At 41.0% G+C, this 15697-nt stretch overlaps 1 protein-coding gene across 2 annotated transcripts; it reads right to left on the bottom strand.

Moving 5' to 3' along the window:
- Window positions 1–129: 129 nt before the first annotated feature.
- Window positions 130–15111, bottom strand: lrrc9 (leucine rich repeat containing 9). 2 transcript variants are annotated; one of them, XM_010788392.1, is made up of 32 exons: window positions 14864–15111; window positions 14495–14713; window positions 14078–14218; window positions 13922–13985; window positions 13746–13816; window positions 12979–13161; window positions 12470–12625; window positions 12145–12338; window positions 11892–12023; window positions 11592–11771; window positions 11341–11458; window positions 11132–11264; window positions 10867–11007; window positions 10667–10791; window positions 10196–10369; window positions 9987–10106; window positions 9601–9792; window positions 9242–9367; window positions 8987–9127; window positions 8697–8874; window positions 8370–8590; window positions 8164–8286; window positions 7937–8067; window positions 7682–7790; window positions 7447–7586; window positions 6591–6727; window positions 4822–5039; window positions 3945–4013; window positions 2980–3105; window positions 1641–1824; window positions 1290–1437; window positions 130–1176 (listed from the first exon to the last, which is right to left on the bottom strand). In XM_010788392.1, the coding sequence occupies exons 1-32, from the start codon at window positions 14921–14923 to the stop codon at window positions 1143–1145; spliced, it is 4488 nt and encodes a 1495-aa protein (XP_010786694.1). In that variant the 5' UTR covers window positions 14924–15111; the 3' UTR covers window positions 130–1142. The 2 variants fall into 2 exon arrangements, with proteins under 2 accessions (XP_010786694.1, XP_010786693.1); XM_010788391.1 differs by having other exon boundaries at window positions 11341–11461.
- Window positions 15112–15697: the final 586 nt, after the last annotated feature.

Genomic DNA, 15697 nt, shown 5'->3' on the forward strand with positions numbered 1-15697 from the left:
ACCAAACTAGGGTTAATCGTGTATGATGCCTATTGTTTATGGAGCATGAATTATAAAAAGGATATGGGTCTCAGGTTACATACATCAATGGTTTGCAAGAAGATATTGAGAAATATAAAACAGTGACAGTGAGAATGATTTTATTTCTCGGCTATACAATTGTTTTGCCTTGGTTGATTGACGGAAAATGGATGCCCTCTAAATATTTTCACACAGAGATTTCAATCATGCATTGCTCAGTTTAGATGTACCAGACGTTTTTAGATCATATCATTTAGGCTGTATCGTCCTCATCTAAGGCTTACACTGAGTTTTAGTTAACCACAGGACTGCAACACTAAACTGACAGGAAGACAGGGAGGATTATTATGTTCAGCAGAACTGACATCATAAATATTGAGTGGAGTAGGTTCATTTCCAGTTACAACACACAAGATTTTGCCTATTAGTTGATACTGCGGTGGGCTTTTCGAAAAGAGGCTAACATGATGAAACTGACAATCTCTGAAATCCATTTGGACTTCATTCAAGATTACATCTTTATCTGAGTGACCGCAGATTATTGTCCGCAGAGAGGTGTGCTAAAGCTGGATTATCCACTTGTTGGGGATCCATCTGACCCCATAGAAGCAGCCTGCCAGTCTCACACGCCCTTACATCTGTGGGTGTTTTTTTTTCTCATGTTTTGGGCCATAGCAGTAGAAATGACACCAAAAACCCTCATCCTCAGATTACCATGGTTAGTGATCCACATATGTGGATAAAAAAACAAGGTCATCGTCATTACAAATGCATTTACAAGGGATGCGCTACATGCAACCTTCAAGCAGCCTAATTATTTTAACCCTAAACATGTTTCAATATTCAACTAAAATTCAAACAGTAGAAAAGGCTATTTATTGATTTGTAAACAGCAACAAATAAATCAAGACAAGTTTACAGGAAGTTATAGCTAGCTCAAAAAAGGCACTGGAATTATCTGATGCCTTTTTACTTATTAAATATGCAATTGCATGCAGATATACATCAAAGCACACTAACAAAAACACCATCTTCAAGATATATATGATAGGATTATTGATGACTACACAGTCCCATGTGCTCTCCTTTAATTCACCGTCATGCTTCACCTCTTCTTGCTGCTACATGGGTGGAGGTTTGCCACCATTTGGATATCTAAAAAGAAATGTAAATAAGGGGTACAAGTCAACACCGGTTCTATGGTCTTAAACAGATCTATAACGTGATTAAAAGGCATTATAAAGTCCCTTGCATGTATTTTTCCTAACCTGCTGTCTTGCTCCTGGCTTGTGATGAGGACTCTGTTCCCGTCATGAAGCTGACCGGCTGGCAGGTTGCTTCCTGCTCTTCTAATGTGTCTTAAGGTAATGTCACTTTGGCCGCTGCGGACGGCATTGCTGTGCTTGTGCTTTTTGTCTGTAATGGAAATCATTACAAAGGTCATGGTTAGAGAAAATAAGTAAACCAGTGGTCAACTTATTACACAGTAATATCGTTATAAAAGAAAGTCATTTTGTAACTGTCTAAAAGACTATTTGTGTGGATCTAGAGCTTGTTGTTACACACAACCAAACTGATCAGAAACAAATGACCTTATAGAGGATATATATCCCACTCACGCTTGAAAGTGAATTGAGACTCGTCCATGTTGATCTGCAGGATGTCGGGTCCGGGCAGGAAGTTCTGCAGCCCTCCACTTATAGTCATTCCTCTGATAGCGGTGTTTCGAGGCATGAGGGGCAGCAGTCCAGGGAGGTTTATTTCATTGGTAGGAAGAGAAGCTCCAGGGTATTGGGCACAAGGCTTTAAGAGAAATATGAAATAGCGAGTATAAGGAATAAGTATTACTTGTAATGACATCGGGTCTGACTAAACATGACCTCGTTCGTATTTTTTCCTTTTTTCTTTCTGCACCTCTAGGTGATTCATTTTTAGGCGAGTGGGTGAAGTAGTTAGTCTTTCTTTTTGGAACTATTACCTTAAGTTAATGTTCACTGTATTTTGTGCTGTCAACATTTCCAAATAAAATATAAAAAACGAACATTCAGATAATGCGTAACTGCAGGGTCAACTCAACCTACTCTTCTCTGATCTTCCCTCTACCTCCCTATGACCACTACTGTCACTGCAGTGTGTGCACTCCTCACTTGGCAGGGGGTTGGTTATAACATTGCTTATTGTTCCACATGTATAAGCATCTTACAGGGGAATACTAATTATGACTCATCAATAACAATGTTCAAGTTTAAACAAAAGCAGAGGCCCTAGCATGAATTGAAGGTGACAAGCTCGATGGCAGTTATGATGATATGCTTGTGTTTTTAATGACAAAAAACAAACAGGATCTCTGCTCTGTCAATTCCACATGTACGATTAACAAGCAGAGGGGGTCGTGTTGACCTGGCTAATGGGGGGTAAATCCACTGGTGCATTATCGGCCGGGCACATTTCATCTAATCAGCAGGATGATGCCAGCAGGCTTAGGCTGCTTTTAATTCAGAGCTGCAGGAGAATTACTGCCCTGGTCTCTCATTACATGAACATCAAATCAGTGGGACTAAAAGAGTATGATCCCGGCTTTCCCCGTTTTTATGGAGGCTGCTTGGTGACATTTTGATTCTATCAGTTGGACTGCATCTTACCTGATAAGGACCATGGACAGATTATCTACATATGTAAATCATGCTAAAAGGGTAGTAGAGTGTTGGAATCAAATGTTTATTTTCTGCTAACTGAATATTTTCTAATATTTTCTACTAACCTTACAAGTTGATTAATAAACTGAGGTCACGCTCCCTCCTCCCCACAGGAAAATATGCTGAAGACTCAGATTATTTACTATTTGGCTCTCTTAAAATAGCGATACTTGAGCAACAAAGGAATGTTACAAATAGTTGTGTGTCCTCAAAGTATGTACAGTATGTGTCTGAGTGGGGATTCATGCTGTGTGTGTCTCACTGTTGGCTCAGCATTGAGGAGTTCAGCCCTCGTCTTTTCCTCCAGCGTGACCATCACCCCGTCCAGCACCTGCAGCTGGGACAGGCGGAGCACTATTGCTGGTCTGTGGAGAGAGTTTTTGGCCACCTGGAAAACAAAAAGGAGCCTTTTTGATAAAATAACCCAGAAATAGAGTCAAAGTATTGTTACTGTGTAGCATCAGTGAAGCCTGCCCTGAGGCATCTGGGATAAATATGATGCTATGTGGGACCCAATGTAGGTTCGTCCCCAACCGATATTACAGTGACCAGCTGAGGGCAGCCTCTGGCCAGGGCACACGTTCAGCCAACTTCATGTTCCTATAGGACACTGCTGCTGTAACGGCGTGCCAATGGATGTCCAGTGGAGAAGAGGAGATAGACTCTGGCGAGGGAACATGGGAGAGGTAGCGATCTCATGCTGTCAACAGCAGGAGGTATTGTCTCCAGGGTGGCTGTTGGCCTCCACCCCCTGGCAGGATTAACCCCCCCTATGGGAAGAGAAGGGGGATGGGGTCCGGCAGCATGGAGGCTTCCACAGCTGAGCGTGGCCCTGTGGACCACAGAGAGTCCCTGCAGGCTCTGCTCAGGCCTGATCCATGAGCTCCAGATGGGTGATGTAACCGGGCCAATAGCTCGCTGCCATTTGGTCAACGGATTTGTCTCTGATGCCGGCCAGTTTGAGGCACAGCAGATGGCCCATCATGTAATCGCTTAATTTGGAAACATAGAGTTACACTGGGATAGTATTTTGGATTGTGCAAGTGAGAAATTGAGCCTGTGAGTGTGCTTTTGATAATAGATTTTCTAGCAGAACAGTTTCAAAGAGCCCGCTGACCGACACCTTGTAGATTCACATAGATTCTGGGCAAAGCTCATAACAAGAAAAACACACTGGGGTAAAACATTTTCATATCACCTTAGTGTTTTAACACCTGTAACACTTACAGGATTGCCCACAACCGAGAGCTCTGTCAGCGAAGGAAGAACTTCAAGTTTTTCAAGCTCTGTGATGTCCTAGAAAAAGTAAAGAAACCAAAGATTATATTACATTATTATTCATTCACTTTCCCCTTTTATTCATGTTTCTTTTCCACTGGCTGTAGCCACTCTGTGCTGAGAGGAGAGATATGCATGAACCGTTCATCATTTTGGTGTGGGAGGATGGAAGCAGCTGATGGGAGAGATTACATGTGTGATCTCTCATTAATCTCATGAGAGTTTGGGCAAGCTACAGGGCATGGGGGGTGTTTTCTATCATTCCCGGGTTTATGGTTGCACTTGGCTGTGATTCAAAGACGCCCCCACTGTGAGAACTGTTGCGCGGGGATGATTGCTGTATTTCATGTCTTAATTGAATGCATAGAAACATTAAGGATGTGAAGGGAAGAAGGAAAAGGCAACAAAAGTGCAAATCACTCGCCCTGGGTGAGCAGCAGATGCAGACTGAGCAGCTGATTACACGTTGTCCTGATTGTTCCCCTCTTTCTACACGGCCCTGACCTTCAATCAAAACTTGATTCTCCTTAATGCTAACCCTTGCATGCCACAGTGGGGTGGTAATGACTCATGATTACTATACTTCACGTCTTACTTTGCAAATGCCAGGCAAAGTAATACTGCTGCATACTGAATAAAAATACATTCTTAAACATCCAACACATTTCTTTTTAATGAACCAATCTCAAAAGTGTGACCTTGGTGGGTCACCTCAATGTGTTGATTACGGTAGATTCAATACAATTTGAATATGCAGTTTTATTAAGAAATGTGAATATAAACAGAACCCAGCATGTGAGAGAACCCTGCAGCTGGAGGAGAATACCTGCAGCTTGTTGATGCCAAGAAAGAGCTTGCGGAGCTCCGTCAGAGGGTCCAGATAGTTGAGCTCCCGGATCCGGTTCTCTGCTAGGTGCAGCTCCAGCAGGACATTCTGGGATATGAAAGAGTTCTCGGCCAGAGCTTTGATCCGGTTCCTGTCTAACACAAGCTCTCTCAGCTGATGAAGCCCCTCCAATCCATCCACCTGGCTGATATCGTTACCTAAAGAGAGAGAAAACCTCATTAAAACAATGGAAAGATAGCTCAAACTATCACATTAGTCTATTAACAAAAAAGGGCCCTAAATTAAAAACGTAAAGGTCACCTATTATGCAAAATCCACTTGTTCCTGTCTGTTATACATCAACATGTGTTCCCTCTTTGTAAAGAGATTCTGAAAGTTTCAGGTAAAAAAGATTGGCTCACTTTTTGTCCTGATCCATTTCTATAAAAACCTGTCTGAAAATGAGCTGACCAGATTTCGGCCACTTTATGATGTCATAACGATTTTTTGGCTTGTTTAAACATTAGCCAATAACCAACCAAGGTAACCCCCGCCACCTTATCGCCTGAATCTCCTGCTAGAGCACCATTGTGTTTTTTTTAACCAAATATCTCTCAGAGGGGCGTGGGGAGGGGCTCCTTATTTTCATCTAAAGCAGGGGTGTCAAACTCAAATACACAGTGGGCTAAAATAAAAAAAGCGGTACTAGTCGAGGGCCGGACTGTTTCAATGTTTATAGCAAAACTTATTGAAATGAACTTATTGCACATATTAAACCTGGAACTAACAAAGCTTAAATTATTGCCTATAAAAACAACATTAAATAATCACTTGCATTCATTTGTTATGTCTCTATCTGCAGATTTTCCCGAGTCATTTCTTATGATTACATTTTTCCACAGGCCAACAACAGCTTCAAAAAGACAATTTCCCTCAAAGAAAAAAAAAAACATGCCCTGTTGTCGCAAGAACAAAAGTGCAGAAGGAAACATCCATTAAACTCAGTTAGCTGCTCTGTGATGCTCAAGCAGATACTTGGCATCTCATCTTGGGTGCAAGTTCATCAATGTTTGGGCTCAGGCTCTGGGCTGAGGAAACCCTCAGGATTGAGTGAAGGTGTGCGTGCAATATACCGGCGGGACAGATCTAATAGAAATTAGAAATTATCCTGTGGGCCGAAATTAAATCCACCAAGGGCCTGATTTGGCCCCGGGGCCTTGAGTTTGACACATGTGATCTAAAGTAACAGATAGAGAATCAGCACTTTTGAAACAGGGCTGAAATAGAGGGGTTTATGGGATGCTACAATGCATGATCTGTTTGGTATTTGGAGCCAAACACTTCAGAGACATGTTTTGTATATATCTGAGACCTATAATATATTGATGAAAAACAGTATAATAGGGGACCTTTAAAAAAATATAAAAGCGAAAGTTTGAATGCAAGATGAACATGTGTTTGGTATTCGTCAGGTGGCTCTGGTGTCAAAGAGTCTGAAATGACAGAGACAGCTTTGAAAGGATTTCTAGCAAAAAGAAAAGAATGGACAAGTAAGGTCAGCTTTGTGGGACAGAACACTCGGACAAAGCAAAACTCAATCCAAAGCTATCAAAAGCATTTCAAAAGGAAGTCAGTCTTTCTTTTCTTCGGGTCTCATCTCCCACCTGGCCTGCGGTGTATGGGAGACTTTGCTTGCCTTTTCACAGGCTCTATACACTGCACTTTTAACAGGCTTTGTGAGGGAGGGGTTGTACGTTACCCATACATACCTTGAAGGAAGAGTGCTTTAAGATTGGTGAGCCTGCTGAGCTGCAGATTGGCCATATTGGAGATGCCATTGTGACTCAAATGCAGCACCTCCAGGCTGCCCATCAGTGGCTCCAGACTGCCAGTGTGCCCAGTTTCCCTTGAACAAAGTCAGGAGAATGACAGTTTGCAACCTCTGTGGTTAAATGAACATCTCTGTCTCCCTCCCACTGCCTCATTTAGCTGGTCAGACCACACAGGAGCAGACCACCTAAAGGCAATCAGTCAGGGCAAAGGCTTATAAACTGGTTTCTATAAAAGGTAAATGTGATCACCTCATTATTATTCCCCCAATATACTGACGCCAAAGTATACAAACCAAGATTTAAATATTTCCTCTAAGGTATAATATCCCTAGAGAGAATATATGTTTGACTTAATACAAATCTGAACATCTTGAAACTGTATTTATTTATATTTTATTCCCATTTATGCGCTTCTAGTTTGAACTATTTATAATATTTAAGTTATTACTTTTTCTAAAACATAAGTTTATACTTTTTTATATTTTTAAATGATTTTGATAATACTTGTTTTTTATAACCCCATTGGTCTTGATTTGTTCTAACTTATTTCTTGTTTTTATTTTCAATATTTGGACCTTGCAGTCTTATGTGGGTTTTATGCTTCTGGAAATAGATTTTTTTTTTTTTGTGGATGAAAATCGTACTAACAGATCAGACATAGGGTGGTCAGTGCTGCCCCCTAATGGCCACTCACTTCATGTTCAGTTGAACTTCATACTTCACACCAGGCAGTAGACTAAAATTGTAAACTGTAAAAAAGATATATTAATTACTGCAATAAGAATTGTGTTACCCTTTCCCTTTGGATGAGCTCGGTTGGCCGTAACCACTGGAGTGAACCTTGCTGTACAGAATCTGTCTGTTGGTCAGAGGAGCCTGAGTCTTCTGTCTGGGCAGGATGGACTCAATGTGGTTGTAGTTCAGACAAAGAGCCTTTTAAAGAAGAACACGGAAATAAGGAAGTTGTCCACAGCGCAGGGGCAGTACAAGCCAGTTTGTTATTTTTGGATATTCAGGTCAATATTTACTTTGATATTAGGCAGGTAAATGAGACCAGAGAAGGAGGTGAGGTTGTTGTGGTCTAAGTTGACGCTGCGTAGGCTACAGAACAGGTCTGCTGGAGACAGATCCACCATCCTGTAGGGAAAAACAACACATTCAATTAGCCTTCGAAGGACCAAGTATTGGGATGTCTCTGTTTTGCCCTGTTTTTCAAAGTAAGTAAATTACTATTACAATTGTTTTGGACCTGTGTTCATCCGTCTGTATACATAAGATATTACCTGATGGAGCAGGACTGCAGGGTGAGGTAGGTGATGTCTGTGTAGTTTGAGTGGCCCAGCTTCTCTCCCACCATGTCAGGGGTGAGTCTTCCTCCAAACATATCCTTTGCACTTTCACACTCAGTTACCTCCTGGAGGAAACAACAGCAAACACAAAACCCTTGATAAACCATCATCACTTCAATATCTGAAAGGTTTGACTGGTAGATGTTGTTGTCAGTTTTTACCACTGCAACGCCATCTAGAGCTTTTAAGGAGGGTAAGTGGAACACCACATAAATGCGATAGTTTTCCAGCTTTTCCAGTAAAGGATTCCCATAAAGGTCCAGAATGATGAGGTTCGTCAATCCCTGAGGAGACAAAGAGAAGAGTTCAAGCTCAGAAAACATGTATGGAATTGAAATCTTACTGTCCTTATTTCTTTCCCACTTGCCTTTAGAAAGTAGATGTCTCGTGATGTACAAATCTGGTTGTTGCCGATGTAGAGCTCGAGTAGGGAGCGGACTCTCTGGATCCCATGCAGGGAACTGATAGAGTTGTTCTCCACAGACAGGAAAGACAAGTTGGGCAGCTGTTCTAGGACTAAAGGCTCCAGACTAGACAGCTGATTCCCATCTACACTCAGTTTATTAAGGCCATGCAGTTTTGATATCCCTAAAAAACAGAGGGTAAAGATAGAAAGAACGAATTATTTATTGTTTTTAGGTTTTCCTTGATGTTGTTATTCCAACGTCATTGACAAGTTAAGGATGTGACTTACCATTGAGTGTGCTTATGTTGTTGTTGTTGAGGGAAAGCTCCTCCAGTTTCAAGCAGCTTTCCAGACCCTCCACTTTAGAAATGTCATTATCATTAAAGGAAGCCCAGCGAAGGTTGACCAGCTTATTCAGATTGATCAGTTTGGAAATCCTCTGGTTGTCAAAGTTCAGGGAAGTGATCTGCTCAATATAACGGATACAAACATATATTATTGTTGTGAAAAGTGTACTACAATTGTATTTGGTAAGGTAATTAAAGTATGTTTCAGTGCCATTCAAAAAGCATGCTCACTTTTGCAGTCCAGTTTGGCTCCAGCTCTCGGTTCAGGCCCGAGGGAGCAGGACTGAGAGAACACAGGAGCTGGGCTGTTGACAGCAGGCTGAGACTGCGGGGACGATCGCCGCTGGTACGCGAGAGGGCCAGAAGAGATGCCTGCAAGCAGAGTGTCAAAAGGTCTGATTGAATTACACTGAAGCCTGTTTTAACCGGAAGATATCCACATACTGTACTTTGGTCCTTCATTGTAGAATGGTAATACTCATAAACCTGGGTGACTTTGGCTCCAGCAGCCATCTGAACAGCACAAGCAGCCTCCTCCTCTGCCACCATCATGTCGTCCAGGTGTGTGAGGGTCGTGAGGCGGCCCAGTATGGTCATTCTGACTGCTTCGGGCTGAAAGAAGAACAGTTTTAATTGTACCTTGTGTATTTACTTGCACATCTCAAAACATTCTGTTGCATTCTTTTATCTGTTTTATTTGTTCTATGTCCTATACATGTTGCACTGTTGGAGGAGCCTGTGACTTGCCATATCTACACTGCAGCTAATGTGCACATGACAATAAAGCCTTCAATCTAGAATCTAAAGCATGTTTTATTAGATTTATTTTTGAAAACAGCACGCACCCGGTTCCATGGGTTGTATCTGGTGTCCAGTCTCAGCAGAGCGGGTGTGTGTTTCCTAAGCACAGCCGTGTCCTCTCTGGCCTTGGTCAACTTGTTCCAGCGCAGGTCGAGCTGTTTGAGCTGTCCCAACCTCTTCAGCCCTTCGAGAGTCACAAGGCGATTGTAGCTCGCGTCCAAAAACTCAAGGTGGGGCTGTGATGTAGATCACAGAGAAAATAGATGTTAAATGTCTCCACCTTTTGCTATGCTCTACTACACAGCTGCTATAAAATATGTGCCAAACCACTAACCAATCCCATCCAATATTACAGAGGTAAGTTACCATGAAATGCTGTTTTTATGACTTCAGACACTAATTAGATAACCCTCCATAATATAATGTTTACCATGTGAGAAATGTCATCTAGGTGTGTGAACTCATTAAAGCTGATGGTAAGATGCCGTAGAGCTGTGAGGTGGGAGATCTCCTTTATTTGACTCAGACTGTTGCCATGAAGGTTCAGCACCTGGAGGTTAAACATTTTGAAGATTATCAGGAGTGTACGAAAAGACTTCAAAACTCAATGTGTGTTATTTGAAAGGAGAGAATACTTGCAGTGATTTGACTGAGAACGTTAGCTCTGGCCACGTTAAGCAGAATTTTGTCATCCAAGCTCAACAGCTTGGGCTGCGGCGGCAGCACAGGCTCCATGTTGAGGACTTCCCTGTCTAGGACTATATCGTTGGACGGAGTTTCATCTCTGCCTGTGCTGTGTGGTTGTTCTTGATCCTAGTAACAACATATCAACAGGGTTAAAGCATGCCAATTGGTTAGTAGGAATGTAATCATTGACTTCTAATAGTTTTTCAAACTTAATTGAAATATACTAACACAAATAAATAAATGATTTGTAAATCAAGAATGAAACTAGGGAAGACACAACAAAAACAAATTGTGTTTAAGGTCTGTACGTTTTGGTTGAAAAAGCAATTGAATTGTAGCTACTGAATTTTGATCACATGACACCTCAGCGAGACTTATGTTGAAAACGAAAGTACAGTATGTTGAAAATAAACAATGACCCACCGCGCTGATATATTCAAAGTAGATGATGTACTCGGGCAGGACAAGCTCATGGTCGAACACGTACCACTGTCTTCGCCTGGGACTGCACTCGGGACCAGTGTGTGTTTTAGTGGAGCGAGGTCTCTCTGAATGAAAAACACATAGATTTGCAATGACATTTCACAAATACTTGAACACCTAATATTTAATAGAGCGTATACCTTGACTGACTGCAGTTCTGTGCTTAGCGTCCACATTGCGATACACAGAAATCAATCTTGGATATCTGCTTCTGTCTAACGGGTCTCCCTCTCGGAGAGGCGTGCTGTGGCCCACAAACACTTTGGAGACGATAATCTGACCTAAAAGGCAAAAAACATAAGCATGTAAGCAACAAAACAAAAAGTCACATACAGGGGGAGGCTGTTGTGGACGGCCCAAATCTTCCAGTACTATTTTACAGACAGACTTCAAAATCAAACTCACCGTGCCTGAAGGGGATCGGGTCCGCATTGAGCTTTGAATCTTGGCTGGCCTGTCGTAGAGTGTGTTCAATTCTGGGCTGTTCAGCCACACTCAAGCTGTTGGATAAAGGTATGGCACCATCTTTTTCCAACGCCTAGTTTAAAGTCAACATGATAAGAGTCAGCATGATTTGGTGTTTGTGTGAAACAAGCCAAAGATGATATACACACCTCATTCTGTTCGGATGTTCTGAAGCCTTCCTCTACGATGCACAAACTGTCTTCTTTCTCGCTATAGTTTTCACAGTCTGCTACGTAGAACAAGTGATCCAGCCGACGTTTGGAATTCCTGCTTAAAAAGTTTGAAATTAGAATCAAATTTGAATAATGCATGGTCCAATTACTGTTAGAATTATCGCAATAGTAAGAATGCCTGTGAAAAATGTGTCAACCATCATCAGACTTCAGTACAGTATACTTACTGTGAAGAGAGAGCAGACTCTTCGCTGGCTAAAAGGGTGTGAAGTTTGTCCTCAAAGCGAAGCCTCAAAGCACTGTTGTGGATGCGGATGATTCTGTTGACCTTAATGCCAGTGATGCTGTGAACCTTGAAGTCTGAAGGAGAAAAGCGGGAATGCAGGAGGTCGCAACAGGAAGTAAACCTGTTGGGTGAAGAATATAATAAACTAGGATGTAAGGGAAGTTTATTTAATTGTAGTCTGTAAATGTTAACTTTGATGATGGTTGTTATTGATTTTGATTATAATACAGTAAGTACGTACCAAGCGTCAGTAGAGCAGCCTTCTTCCAAACGAATATTTCCAACACTTTCCAGCTCCATCAGCAGAAACTGGACTGTATATTCCATCATGCTTGTGGCTTGCGTCCAAACCCGCTCGTACCAGGCTTCAATCCTGAATACAGCGGAGAGATTTTTTTAATGTCGGATGTAGGAATATGTACTGTACAGTATGAAGCCTAATTCTGCAAAGCACTGTCAGATTCTCTTTGTATTTTATTCAAATATATACGGACTCCTGCAGCCTCCTGGCCCATAGCTGTAGTCTCTCCCTCAGTGCTTCAATCTTGCTGAGTATTTTATGCTGCATAGCCGGACTGATGTCAGTGGTTATGTCACTTCTGTCGATTGAACCTTCAACCAGGTGAGTGGATCCGTCCTCCATGGTGCAGGCGGACTTCTTGCAACTAGCCGGCAACTCACGTTCAAGCTAGGTAAGTATAAAACATCTTTCTTATTATTGTACAAACACAGCAATATGAAGATAGAGATAAGAGCAGAATACATGTTTTTGTTACAGCTGATAAATAGTTTGTGGCATGTTTCATGGATTGTACATACACTCTTGAGGGCGTGATTGAGTGTTCTGATGCAATCTTCGGGTAACTGTAACATGGTTTTCTTCCTCTCCATTAGACTCAGCCGGATCTCTGCCAGGTTTCTCTGAGCAGTATGTACACGCATGTTGTAGTACATCATTTTTTTCATTACTGTGGCCTAAAAGTAAACAAAGGCAACAAATAAACAACATTTGACATACCTTTTTGATAGATGGCAATTTTGCAAACCTCAAGAACCTAACTTTATGTTAAACAATATGTCAATAAGGTTTCCAAATAAATTAAATGTCTGAAGCTAACTTAAAGGGAAAGGACCATATGTGATGCATAAGACACCTAAAACTAGTGTCTTGAAATCTAAATAAATGACACATTTTAAGAATGATTTGTAACTCTGCTGAAGAACTAACAATACAGAAGAAATAACAACAACAATGTACATGAATCAAGAGAGTTAGTATCCTCTCAAGAGTAAAAAAAACTCAGAAAAGTAACTCATGTTCTCAGTACCTCAGCTGCATCCTTGACTTGCTTACTCGAGACGTCATAGGTGTCAAGCAGCTGGAGGCCAGGCATGTAGTAAAGGACATGTGTGGCGTAGTTACACAGCAGACACACTGGGTTTGGAGTTGAAGTGGGGTCCTTCAGGGCTAGTTCTCTCAGATTGGGTAAGCGGGCAAGCAGGGTCAGCTCCTGATACACAGATAACAGCAACATAACACACGGGATAGTTATTAATAGGGTTCTTTCTCTTCAGGTTATAGGCCTTCAAATTTGTTTTCTTTGATTCCGCAGTAGTTGCAATATAGTGGGCGCTGTGCTGTGAATGATTGCATTCCTTATAGCAAAGCTGGGTAGGGCCAAAGGTGGATTGCAGATAGATGTTTGAGTTGTTGATCATCAAATCAAAGCTAGTCATAAAACGTTTCCATCGGTTTAACCTTGAACATGACTGAATGAGCTACAGTATGTCCACAAACCCGCATATCACAAACATCCAAATAGTCTTTGAAAATGTATTTTTGATTAGATGCAGCCATGAATGTATATCATTGAATCCTGAATAACATACATTGAAACGATCCTGCTCAATACCTTATTGAAGTTCTTGCACAGCCAGCCCATTGTGGTATTGATTAAAAATCTGAACTGACGCCGACATTTGAAGAATTTGGAATAACCCTTTTCAGACTCAGGATTTTAATAAGATTCCGAAATATGTGGGACACCTTTTTTATAAAAACATTCCAAAAGCATAATTCTGTGTTTAGTCTTACTTTAAAGGAGCTGATGTTGTTTCCGGACAGATTAAGATTCTGAAGGCCAACGTTGGGATCAAGGCTATGCCCTTAAAAAAGAAGTTTGAAATGATTTCATTAATATTTCTTTCAAACAGCTCAAGGAATCTTAATTAACCATGGCAAAGAAACTGTAGAGGAATTTAAAAACGTACCAATCTTTTCAATATCGTTGTCAGCTAGGTTTAATTCTTTGAGGTTTTGAAGCATGTCCAAGCCCTATAGAAAAACAAACAACCACACATGCCAGATAAACATGACAGCACGATAGAGCACAGACAGACAGACAACTCATAGTGTTTTGTACAAACCTGTATTTGAGTTATGCAGTTGTGGTTTAGCCACAACACTTCTAGGTTGATCAGCAATTCTAAATTATTTATTTCACAGATATGATTATCATAAATGTAGATTTTCTTTAGTTGTACACAATTCTGTAGTCCAGATATTCCCTGCAAAATAAGAAGATGGAACACATTATTGTATGTATATGACATTTGTTGTACAATTCACTAAAACGTAATGTAAAATGTGTTGCCATTAAATGCCTGAGGGGAGACTCTGTGTTTACTAATTGTAAGGTTTAATTACCCCTGCAACAAACACTACGTTGCGAAAACTACTATAAAAACGTTGGTGGACTGTAATTTGAGACATTACATATCATTTTATTGTTTCAGCAGTGCCAGTAGTGATTATTAGAAAGGTGACAAGCAAAACAAACTTACTGTCAGGTCGCACTGGACTACCCAGAGCTCCCGAAGCAGAGGACAGCGCTCAAGTCCTTCAATGTGTTTTATATCCTGGCCCACTATGGTCAGCTGGCAGAGCCTTGGGAAGAAGGAAAGTCCAACCATGCGAGGAAAACCAGAGAAGAAGATCTCCAGGGAGCTTACATTGCTTCCTTCTTTTCGAATTTTTTCATAGCACACCCCATTGGCCATGCACTTTTGAGAAGAAGAAAAAAGTAAAGGGAAATTGATTAAGTAAAAAAGAAGAACTGTTGCATTTTAACATTTCAGATTATGGACTAATGTTTTAGTAATACAACTGGATATTGTTTATTACTTTAGCCAAATAGTGCATTTGATACTCACCAGTTCTTTGACCTCCTCCTCCTCATCACCGCGATTCTTTTGTTTCTCACTCTGTATCATAACTTTTCTGCTGTACTGCAGCTGAGACTACTCCAAATTAAGTATTTAATTTGATTTTGTGATTCATATATGAAGCTTTATTCTAGTAGTCTATTTGAAACAACAACAAAAAACTAATTCCGTTATATTAATAGGGCAAATGCTAACAAATAAATTAGGATAGTAAAAAACAAACATTCATGCTAACTATGCTAGCCTCTAAAGTTAGGCTACTTTACCAGCTAGCTAACGATAGACGCATATGTTGTTAACTCAGTAAATGCGAACAAATATTATTCAAAACTCAACCTTGCAAGTCAGACAAAACGAACACTATTTCCTGCCGAAGAATTACATAATATCTGCGGACTTAAACTGAGACAATCTCAAACTCTGGCCCATCAGCTATGTTTGGCATCAGTCTGTGTCCAGGCAGGAGCGTCTGGTTGCTAGGGAGCCATGTTGAAACTTTGGCTTGTCCAGATCCAGATCATATGTTGAGCTTCCACGTGATGGCGCCACACTGCAAGCTACATGTTCACACAACCATACATCCACTTTGTATGCACACTTTTATAAAACATTTGGAATTCTGTTTGTTTTTACATCGTGATTTCGTGTGATTGACCTGTCACTTGCGCTATCTTTCTGCTCTCTTTGGGCAATGCGTATACTTTCTACTATCTTTACGTAGGATGAGTGTAGTCTGTTTTACAACACCAAGCATCATTTTTGATGACATCCACTTCGTCAATGTCAAACACTTGACACAGACGGAAAACATATACCGAAAAT

The sequence above is a fragment of the Notothenia coriiceps genome, unplaced genomic scaffold, assembly GCF_000735185.1.
Source record: "Notothenia coriiceps isolate Sejong01 unplaced genomic scaffold, NC01 NC01_scaffold00031852, whole genome shotgun sequence".
In the NCBI taxonomy this organism is placed as follows: Eukaryota; Metazoa; Chordata; class Actinopteri; order Perciformes; family Nototheniidae; genus Notothenia; species Notothenia coriiceps.